The sequence below is a fragment of the Gadus chalcogrammus genome, chromosome 23 (assembly GCF_026213295.1).
Source record: "Gadus chalcogrammus isolate NIFS_2021 chromosome 23, NIFS_Gcha_1.0, whole genome shotgun sequence".
Lineage (NCBI taxonomy): Eukaryota > Metazoa > Chordata > Actinopteri > Gadiformes > Gadidae > Gadus > Gadus chalcogrammus.
In genome coordinates, this window is record NC_079434.1 from 18,902,597 (window position 1) to 18,913,631 (window position 11,035).

Sequence of the window (11,035 nt, forward strand, 5' to 3'; positions counted from 1 at the left end):
TTTAAGCATCACACAGATTGCTTTTGTATTTTCACCAAGAGCCTACCTGCAATAGGGTCCTCCAGTATCTTCAGTTCAATGTGGGTTACGTCTTCTTCGTCTGCGTACCTTAGAGTACACCTGTACGTCCCTTCACTCTGGGCTGATGAGGTCACATACAGCAGGAGGCTGCCTGATTCAGACAGGTCTCTTACATGCTGCTGCCACTCTGTTTCCACCACCTCCTCTTGTCCTGCTTGTCTTCTGAGGATGGTCTGGTTGCGGTTGAAGGTCCAGGTGATGTCATCGAGCCCCGAGGCGTTACAAGGGAGTACCACCTCACTCCCGGGAGCACTTTGCATTGGAGCTGAATTGAAAATGAATGGAAATGAATGTTATGAAATCTGCAGAGATTTTGGACCATGATAACCTTTATCCTATTTTGACCAATGGAGAACGCATATCCCAGACCCATGATGTCAATGGTCCGATTTTCAGCGGAAAATGAATGAAAACGTTGCACACAAACATATTTTCTCGATAAAAATATGAAGCAGTACTCTTATGTTAGCTATTTAAGAGGTGGTGGTTTCCCCTGAAATGGAAACGACTCTCAATTGGATCGCAACAGTTCTAATCAACGCTTTACTACTGACTGTCTATCTGATTTTCAAAGACTTACAGCGTAACCTCAGTGTTGCTTTCCTTCCACTGTGTTCATTTCGGACTGAGCAGCTGTAGGTCGATTCTGTGTCACTGTAAACCGTCCTTAAGGAGCCGCTGATGTCATAGAGTCCCTTGTCATCGATATGGACCTCGGTTGTGTTCTTTAGGACGGTAGCTAGGCGAGGCCTGACGGACCAGGTGAGCTGTGGTCTTGGGTAGATTCCTCCAGACTTACAGATGACAGTGTTGTTCACTAGCATAATATCCAATCTAGCAACAGGAGCTGGATCAGGACGATACGGCACCACATTAAAACAACAAACTCAAAGAGCTAACGTTTGCTCAATACGTTTATATTTATTTATTGAATGACATCCAATAAAAATAGAACTTGAGCTCACCTCTCACCGTCAGGGTGACGAAGGTCTCCTGGGTGTTCTTCTGGCGTAGTGTGCTGGCGTAACACAGGTACCTGCCCTGGTCCTGGAGGTTCACCCTGGACAGACCAAGGGATGCGTTGCCCCCTGAGATCTGGTCATGGAACAGCGAGGTCCTTCCCTTGTAGAGAGGGTCCTGGTGTCCCAGTTGGTCCTGTTCATCGTAGTAGGAGTGGACCTGAATGGTCTTCCCATTAATCTTGTTCCAGTGGAGGGTTGTATCATTGTTTGGCTGGAAGCGGCAAGGCAGCACACAGCTCCCCCCAAACACACAGCCCACCGGGGTGTCTGGAGGTCAGAGGGTACAACCGTGGTTGGATGTTAGAACAGCCAACACTTCTTATTCACTTTTTTGGAAAAGGCAAATGTAACTGTGGGGGAAAGGTGTAACCTCAAAGTTTCAAGTAATAGAGCTAAGCGTTTCTGGTCATTGTGTAAAATGTTGGAAAGTTACACACAGGCGTGAAATACAGGAGCAGAGCCGCTGCCTTAGCATATTGTCATAGTGATAGCACTGCATAAGTCACTACATGTAAACAATGTGATAAACAGTATATACCGAACTTCCACTTGCACCAAACCACTTTCACTTTCACTTCTATCTCAGAAAAGTACACGTCACTTAACAAATACTTGCTTGACTTACAAATAATGCTTGACTGCTAGTGAATGTAATCAGGCAGGTTTATCCTCTGGTGGAATTTTCAAATGGTTTCTGTATGACTAGAGTATACAAATATGAACTGCAGTAATATCATATTATGTACTGCAAAATTATTATATTGTACCCTATGCTTCCGAGATTTGTTGTTGCTAAAAGAGGTACTGAACCCGAAAAATCATCATCAATTATTTTTGTCGTTCCAAAGCCTCAATATGTCATGTATGATCTTCCACACAGTAATCTATTCCATTTGATCACAGAGAAAAATGCTCTGTTTTGCAAGCCTCTGCCAACCAATTTGCCAATGAAAGGAGGGGCGTGTCATCCCCATGGTTACGACCCAAGGAACTTTGTAAGACTTTATAGTCCCTTATTGTAACCCTCATTGTGTATGAGCGTTATAATGAGCGACGTTGGTCATGAAACGCGGCACATAACATGGCGTTATAGCCTGCTAAGAGTCTGAGGAGTTTAACCCTCTCTCGTCGCAGTGATCAACCGCATCTCGGACAGAGCTCCACACGCCCACACACACCTCACCACCGGTGTCCCTTCGTCGGGACGTTGAAGAGTAAACTAAAGACACTGACGTCACAAAAATATCTCTACCTGCATTCGGGAACAGAGTGGAACACACACTAAGTGGTTGGAAGAGGCATAAACACAGGATTGATTTTAGGAAAAGATGAAAGGGTTTAGGTTCTACCCCTAGATTGTAAAATTATAAGAAGAAATGAAACGTTCTCCTTATTAGTTCATACATTTAGTCAAGCTTACCTCCCTGAACGAGGACCTCCAGCATAAGAAACACGGCCGTGTGGACCAGAACTCTGTTGAGTACCTTCATCTTGTTGATCCTTTCTGACTCTTGTGCCTCTCAGTCGGCTGCAGCTCTGCTCATCCAGTCAGTGAAACGTTCCTATGACCCGAGCTGCATTCCCTTCATGGGGAGGAGGAGGAGCCGAGGAGGAGGAGGAGGAGGCAAGGAGAGAGAAATATGTTGCGGTGCCAGTCCTGCCTCACCTGTGCAGGTGGACTGCAGTGACGTCACACCTAGTTGTTTAGAGGTTGTCTCTCAAATTGGAGGATTTATCTCGTCAGGCCACATTTCCATCAGGTGTATTCAAATGGGTGGACGTAATAATGATTTTACATTATTACGTCCATACATTATTACATTACATTAGAAATAACATTAGAAATAACATTATTAGTATTTACATGAAGTTATGTCAAACAAATCATACTCAAACAAATCGTGTAAGAGACGTTTATTAAATGCCTCTCGGCCAGCTGCAGTGCAGCACAACCATTCAAGGAATGTTTGCTATGGGAGGCAAAAAACAAAAGAAAAAAGAACAATGCAATTCCTGCCTCACCTGTTCTTGTGGTCATTGATCACCTGTTTTAGCCGCAATGGGATTCCACGCTTAGTCGATCCGAGTCGAGCCAGACCAATACAGTATAATAGAAAAATGCCAGTAGATTACGGTTTTCTTTTGTAATGTTAAAGCTTTAAAAACCTCTTGCCGAGTTCAGCCCTTCAGCTTGGCATGCATAATGTTACACCTTTCCTGCACTTCGGTTCCCAGACCAAAAATCTAGTGTTTCTAATACTAATCCATGATCACTGAAACAATTTTGTTTCTGCTGGGAGTGCAACACAAAAATCAACAACGGCGGATGTGTCTTGTATCTACATACTAGTTACTTTGGTTTACCTCATTTTGGGGAACTGGTCTCTACAGTTTGTTGATTCTGGCTTGATTTTGGATATCGTCAATGTATAAGTAGTCAAGGTTTTCAGTAAACGCATCCTGAACTATTTAGTGAAGAAAGATTACAAAGTAATTAATGAGTTGCAGTTGAGTGCATCTAAACCATATGCTGGATTACGAAGCACTTAACGAGACAATCAAAAGGCTCTTTGTTGGTCTTTCTACCCACAGCTTTCACTTGGTCTATATAAATATATGTTTGCATTATTTCACCATGAGAGGGGCCAAAGAGCTGCTCGTTTTTCTTCCTTGAGTTCTTTTGAGTTGTCAACACATTTCCAAAACAGACAAGCAGAACCAAAACCAGTGATGAGGCAAGCTTTATTCTCTAAGGGGGTTCAAGCGTCTTTGCTCGGAGTGTCCGTTGTGTTTCCACCGTTGTCCGCTCCGTTCAACCAGTGTAATGAGGGCGTTTAGCAGAACCCAAGTGCACAGACAGACGACTGGCGCAGGATAAGTACAAGGCTTTATTTGGGGACAGGATCGACAGGAAGAGGGTAGTCGGCAGGCAGAGGTCGGCAACGGGAGGGCAGATGGACAGACCAGGTATAGGGAACGGGTAAGCAGACAAACCGACAGGGACTCGACGGCAGGCGGGATAGTCAGGCAGGCAGAGGTCGGCAACGGGGGGGGGGGGGGCAGGCTGGTGGATCAGGAGCCGGGGTCAGAAGAGCAAAAAGACCAGCAGGAGCTGGGCAGCAGGCAGGATAGTCAGACAGGCAGGGATCGGCAACGGGAGGCAGACAGGTGGATCAGGAGCCGGGGACAGAGGAGCAGACAGACCGTCAGGGGTTGGGCGGCGGGGAAGGGTCCTATAAACCTGGGGGCCAGCTTGCGACTCTCCAGCTTAAGGGGAAGGTCTCGGGCGGAGAGCCAGACCTTCTGGCCAGGCCGGTAGGCAGGGGCCGGCGAATGGCGCTTGTGGGCGGCGGCGGCAGAGTGGCGACCTGCGGCCCTAGAGAGAGCAGTGCAAGCCCGGGTCCAGGTGCGTCGACAACGCCGGATCAGGGCTTGGACCGAGGCGCAAATCCCCAGATGCCAAAGCCCTGGGGATAGTTTAGTTTCAGGTCAGGGGTCACCCAGGGTTTATTATTTGGAAAACATCGTACCCTCTTTACAGGTACAGGGTTATTCACACAGAAATGAATGTAATCTGTGACACAAGTAGTCATACTAGCTACATCTTCCCCGTGAGGACTGTACAGTACTTCCCAATCAGTACTGTCAAAACAGTCCAAAATTCTATCGTCTCTGGTGTTACTGTTGACATATTGGGTGAATGTGGGGAGAGTGGAAGACAAGGGGGCGTGGTTAAAATCCCCAGAAGTGAGAAGGAGCGCTTAGGAGTTGGATGTCTGCAACTGTGGTACAACAGTGAGTAGAAGCTCGCAAGCAGAGGCAGCATCAGCAGACGGCGGGGATGTAGCTACATGGTAATGGCAATGACGTGAAAATTCTCTAGGGAGATAAAAAGGACGGATGCTGCCCCCTGTCCGCTCTCACGAGTTTAAAACCATCCAGGGTGAGGTCATTCAGCCATGTTTCTGTGAGGAAAGCAAGGCTACTCTCCCGGTATCTCCGCTGTAGTCTGGTTGAACTCTGGCTTTGTTATATTGAATTCAAAACATATAATATCAGAGATCAGAGGTTTGGTTGAGTGTAAAGAGACGTTTTAATTGTAGAGAAACATTTACTATATTATTTATTGTAAAATATTATAATAAAATCTGGTAGTCTTATAATAATATTGGGTTAAGTCTAACATAAGAATTCTCTGCAATTTATGGGCTTAATATATGTAAATGTGTCATTCAGATTTGATGGATTGATGAGGTGGAAAAGTAATTTAAACACAAACGACATCAGAGGAATATAACACGCAAACAGCAGGGAGGTGAGAAATTAAGGGCAAAAGAGGAATTTATTTTTATGTATTTATTTATTTGATTTGGGCGTCACAATAATAGTTTAAACTGCACAGCAGCAGATGAAGTGTAGGACTGTTTGCAACAAAACAAAACAAAATGGAAAACCATAATTTACATTTAGCTGACTATATACATATATACACATTACACCGTTTTTCAAAAAGTATTTGAAAAAGATGGATTACAACGTCATAATACAAATAAAATTAATAATATTAACAAATAACAATAGGTGTATTCCGTTGGAGATTATTTTCTATTAAATCTGTGTAGAAGTACAATGACACAGACGGTACGCGAAGATAATGGATGCATGTTACAATTCATCATAGCCTTAAAGATGAACTTAAGTTTCACGACTTGTTACAAATCTCAATGTAAAAGAAAATAGTGGGATCATAAGGATGACAAAAATCTCACCGCTTTTCAACTGACCAAACTACAAATCGTTGTGTATTTAGTCAGAAAACGTTTCATTCCCATAAATCCAGACTCTTGTGTCTGCACTCTTGGTTGTGTGTACTGTGGTGTGTCACCAATGACGTCCATTTTGTTGTTGTTGTGATGTTGAGGTTGCCTCGGTTGTACCCATGACATTGTCCGTCTGACCTTTTCAAAGTCTTTCTCTGGTGTAGAATAAAAATATCCTCCCAGTCCATCTCAGATGAAGACACCGGGCAACAAAGCAGCAGACTCTAATCCCAGCAGAGGACTCAGAGGTCAGAATAAGCCCCTAACACTCTCAGTCAACTCCTAAGCACTGCAGTAGCACCTGATGGAGATAGTTTCACTAGAGGGTTGGAGGGCTGGATGTCTCTAGACCTTCAGGTTGTGCTTCACTAGAGGGAGCTGGAGGGATGAATGTCTCTAGACCTTCAGGTTGTGTTTCACTAGAGGGTGCTAGAAGGCTGGATGTGGTGCTGGATGTTGCTTGACCTGCAGGCTGTGTTCAAACATACAGTTCAACAATATTGTTACACCACTTCATTAAGTCCTTCGGCATTCTATTGCATTTAAAGTAGCACTGTACAAATACACTTTATATAATTTGCCTAATACATTCATTTAATACAAGATGTAACTAACATTCAACAATATATAATATATATATATATATATTATAAGATATAATAAGATAATATATACACAATGACGACAAAGCATTGTATTAGCAAATACAAAGAGACCACCAATAATTGGCTGAACGTACAAGCTCTGTAGAGAGGAGAGGTATAGACTGGGTACAAGATGTCCCTTCTCCAGGACCTGGGGACATCGCCAGATGATCCAAGACAGTTATAGAGAAGATAAAGTTAGACTATTACAGCAAAAACATGTAGCTGCTTGGTCAATAAAACAGTTTCCTTTTGGACTAAATTGAAACAGCTCTCTTCCTTGCTAAGAAATGTATTTTGATTGTTTACATTCTGCTAATAATTTGGGCCAGCAGTTCAATAGGCCTGCCCTACTTTAACTCTTCTAAATGACTAAACAGATAAACATATGATGAGTCAAACCCTGCTATGTCTGAGGGTACGGTGATAAAGTCAGGAGGTTTAACCCTTAACACAGACAACTTTCTCAGCCTTGTCCAGCCGTGCTCCCTCAAAAGAAGGACCTGGGATTACCTGACCAGATGGTCTCTGGGGAAGCATTGGTACACTTGAGATGCAGACGGGTGTTATATGATGAATTGTTTTTTTCTCCTAAGATTAAAAAGAGTTAAATTAGTAAAGGCTTCTTCTCAATCATATTTGTAAAACCACACATCAGTCCCACATCAAATATAAATGACAGAGAAATAACCTCACCAACTTTCTTGACAAAATCAACTTTAATGAAATGTGTACATTAGTATTTACCTGATGATGACGCTGATGACGATAGCTGAAAGAATAGCTGGAATGATGACTCCTAATGTGATCCCAAGTGTTCTATTGGATCCCTCTGAAACAGAGAAAGAGAAGATCTTTATTTCTTCTTATTATTTATCTTATTATTATATATATAATTTTTTATAATTATTTTCATAATTAGTGCTCGTTTAATAATAACAAATATCAGCAAGAGGTGCAATATACATTCAAGTAGCTCAATGTTAATCACTACATAGTCAACAATGCTATCGACCCAATTTCTTACGTGACTTTAGTAATCAGCCTATCGTGAAAATTGTAAAAAACAAAAAAGACAATGTACATTGACATCAAAGTATTGTAAGCCCGATGTCCCTTTCACACCATAGATGGTTTAAGCATCACACAGATTGCTTTTGTATTTTCCCCAAGAGCCTACCTGCAATAGTGTCCTTCAGTATCTTCAGTTCAATGTGGGTTACGTCATCTTCGTCTGCATTCCTGAGAGTACACCTGTACGTCCCTTCACTCTGGGCTGATGAGGTCACATACAGCAGGAGGCTGCCTGATTCAGACAGGTCTCTTACATGCTGCTGCCACTCTGTTTCCACCACCTCCTCTTGTCCTGCTTGTCTTCTGAGGATGGTCTGGTTGTGGTTGAAGGTCCAGGTGATGTCATCGAGCCCCGAGGCGTCACAAGGGAGTAACACCTCACTCTTGGGAGCACTTTGCATTGGAGCTGAATTAGATGGACACACGATTGGACAAACAGACATATAAGATATTGCTTTGAAATCTGCAGAGATTTTAGACCATGACAACCTTTATCCTAATTTGACCAATGGAGAACGCATATCCTAGACCCATGATGTCAATGGTCCGATTTTCAGCGGAAAATGAATAGACGATGCAGACAAACATATTTTCTCGATAAAAATATGAAGCAGTAATCTTATGTTAGCTATTTGCGAGGTGGTGGTTTCCCCTGAAATTGAAACGCCTCTCAATTGGATCGCAACAGTTCTAATCAATGCTTTACTACTGACTGTCTATCTGATTTTCAAAGACTTACAGCGTAACCTCAGTGTTGCTTTCCTTCCACTGTGTTCATTTTGGACTGAGCAGCTGTATGTTGATTCTGTGTCACTGTAAACAGTCCTTAAGAAGCCGCTGATGTCATAGAGTCCCTGGTCATCTTCATGGACCTCGGTTGTTTTCTGGAGGACAGTAGCCGGGCGAGGACTGACGGACCAGGTGAGCTGTGGTATTGGGTAGATTCCTCCAGACTTACAGGTGACAGTGTTGTTCACTAGCACAATGTCAACTCTAGCAACAGGAGCTGGATCAGGAGCTGCAACGACATGGCACCAAATTAAAAAAAGAATCTAATAGTAACCATGCCTCATTTGGTTTCCTGCATTTGCATTACTACTGATATCAATGGTGTAGTTAGTTATTATTGCTAACCAAACCAGGAACGTTACATCAGAAAATATACCAAAATAGATGCATAGAAAAATTACTTAACTGCGTAACTACACAACTTTCCGCATCGACTGGTTTTGACATTGGTTAAATCCTATGCAAAGGTCACATTATGTTTTTGCTGAAACCTGAATATCATTTGTTTATGGGCTCAAACTACCCGTCAGTGGGTTGCATCATAAAAATAATTGTTTAAAATAGGATGTGACATCAGGACTTTAGCTCACCTCTCACTGTCAGGATGACAAAGGTCTCCTGGTTGTTCTGTGAAGTGCTGGCGTAACACAGGTACCTGCCCTGGTCCTGGAGGTTCACCCTGGCCAGACCAAGGGATGCGTTGCCCCCTGAGATCTGGTCATGGAACAGGGAGGTCCTTCCCTTGTAGAGAGGGTCCTGGTGTCCCAGTTGGTCCAGTTCATCGTAGTAGGAGTGGACCTGAATGTTCTTCCCATTAATCTTGTTCCAGTGGAGGATCGTATCACTGTTTGGCTGGAAGCGGCAAGGTAGCACACAGTTCCCCCCAAACACACAGCCCACCGGGGTGTCTGGAGGTCAGAGGGTACAACCGTGGTTGGATGTTAGAACAGCCAACACTTCTTATTCACTTTTTTGGAAAAGGCATATGTAACTGTGAGGTAAAGGTGTAACCTCAAAGTTTCAAGCAATAGAGCTAAGCGTTTCTGGTCATTGTGTAAAATGTTGGAAAGTTACCCACGGGCGTGAAATACAGGATCGCGCTTGTCCAAGCAGAGCCGCTGCCTTAGCATATTGTTACAGTGATAGCACTGCATAAGTCACTACATGTAAACAATGTGATAAACAGTATATACCAAACTTCCACTTGCACCAAACCACTTTCACTTTCACTTCTATCTCAGAACACCTCACTAAACAAATACTTGCTTGACTTACAAACAATGCTCGACTGCTCGTGAATGTAATCAGGCAGGTTTATCCTCTGGTGGAATTTTCAAATGGTTTCTGTATGACTAGAGTTCAAATATACGAACTGCATTAGTAATATCATATAATGTACTGCAAAACTATTATATTGTACCCTTTGTTTCCGTGATCTGTTTTTTGTTTGTTGTTCCAAAGCTGCAATATGTCGTATATGATCTTCCACACAGTAATCTATTCCATTTGATCACTATTAGAGAAAATGCTGTTTTGCAAGCCTCTGCCAACCAATTTGCCAACAAAAGGAGGGGCGTTTCATCCCCATGGTTACGACCCAATGAACTTTGTAAGAGTTTATAGTCTACCCTGATTGTGTATGAGCGTTATAATGAGCGATGCTGGTCATGAAACGCGGCACATAACGTGGCGTTATAGCCTGCTAAGTGTCTGAGGAGTCTAACCCTCTCTCGGTCGCGGTCATCAACCGCTGCTCGGACAGAGCTCCACACGCCCACACACACCTCACCACCGGTGTCCCTCCGTCGGGACGTTGAAGAGTATACTAAAGTCACTGACGTCACAAAATATCTCTGCCTGCATTCGGGAGCAGAGTGGAACACACACTAAGTGTTTGGCAGAGACTGGCATAAACACAGGATTCATTTTAGGAAAAGATAAAAGGGTTTAGGTTCTACCCCTAGATTGTAAAATTATCAGGAGAAATGAAACGTTCTCCATATTAGTTCATACATTTAGTCAAGCTTACCTCCCTGAACGAGGACCTCCAGCATAAGAAACACGGCCGTGTGGACCAGAACTCTGTTGAGTACCTTCATCTTGTTGATCCTTTCTGACTCTTGTGCCTCTCAGTCGGCTGCAGCTACTACTCATCCAGTCAGTGAAGCGATCATATGACCCGAGCTGCATTCCCTTCATGGGGAGGAGGAGGCAAGGAGAGAGAAATATGTTGCGGTGCCAGTCCTGCCTCACCTGCGCAGGTGGACTGCAGTGACGTAATGCCTGGTGGTTTAGAGGTTGTCTCTCAAATTGGAGGATTTATCTCGTCAGGCCACATTTCCCTCAGTTGTATTCAAATGGGTGGACGTAATAATGGTTTTACATAAAGGCATGTCAAACTACCTTCAATATATTAAATGTCTCTTAAACTATCAACCCTGTTTTACGGAAGGCTATACTGTAAATAGAGTATCTGTGCTATAAAGGCTGGGACGAATTTCAAATTATAACTATGTACAATGTATCCTTTAAATACGTCCATTGAACAGATGGTGAATAATAGATACGTGTGTGGACCACTGAAAAAAACTCTTCCTCGCTCTCA

General features: G+C 43.3%; 1 protein-coding gene across 3 annotated transcripts; it reads right to left on the reverse strand.

Annotated features, from left to right (window-relative positions):
• Positions 1-5,418: 5,418 nt before the first annotated feature.
• On the reverse strand, positions 5,419-10,740 carry LOC130377442 (CD276 antigen-like). Of its 3 annotated transcripts, XR_008894164.1 has the most exons (8): positions 10,460-10,740; positions 9,021-9,338; positions 8,381-8,659; positions 7,748-8,047; positions 7,315-7,399; positions 7,081-7,158; positions 6,663-6,718; positions 5,421-6,395 (listed from the first exon to the last, which is right to left on the reverse strand). XR_008894164.1 is itself a non-coding variant. In XM_056584592.1 (6 exons), exons 1-6 carry the CDS (start codon positions 10,527-10,529, stop codon positions 7,134-7,136), a joined length of 1,077 nt encoding a protein of 358 aa, XP_056440567.1. In that variant the 5' UTR covers positions 10,530-10,740; the 3' UTR covers positions 6,402-7,133. The 3 variants fall into 3 exon arrangements, 1 of the variants encoding a protein (XP_056440567.1); XR_008894163.1 differs by having other exon boundaries at positions 5,419-6,395; positions 6,663-7,158; XM_056584592.1 differs by lacking the exon at positions 5,421-6,395 and having other exon boundaries at positions 6,402-7,158.
• Positions 10,741-11,035: the final 295 nt, after the last annotated feature.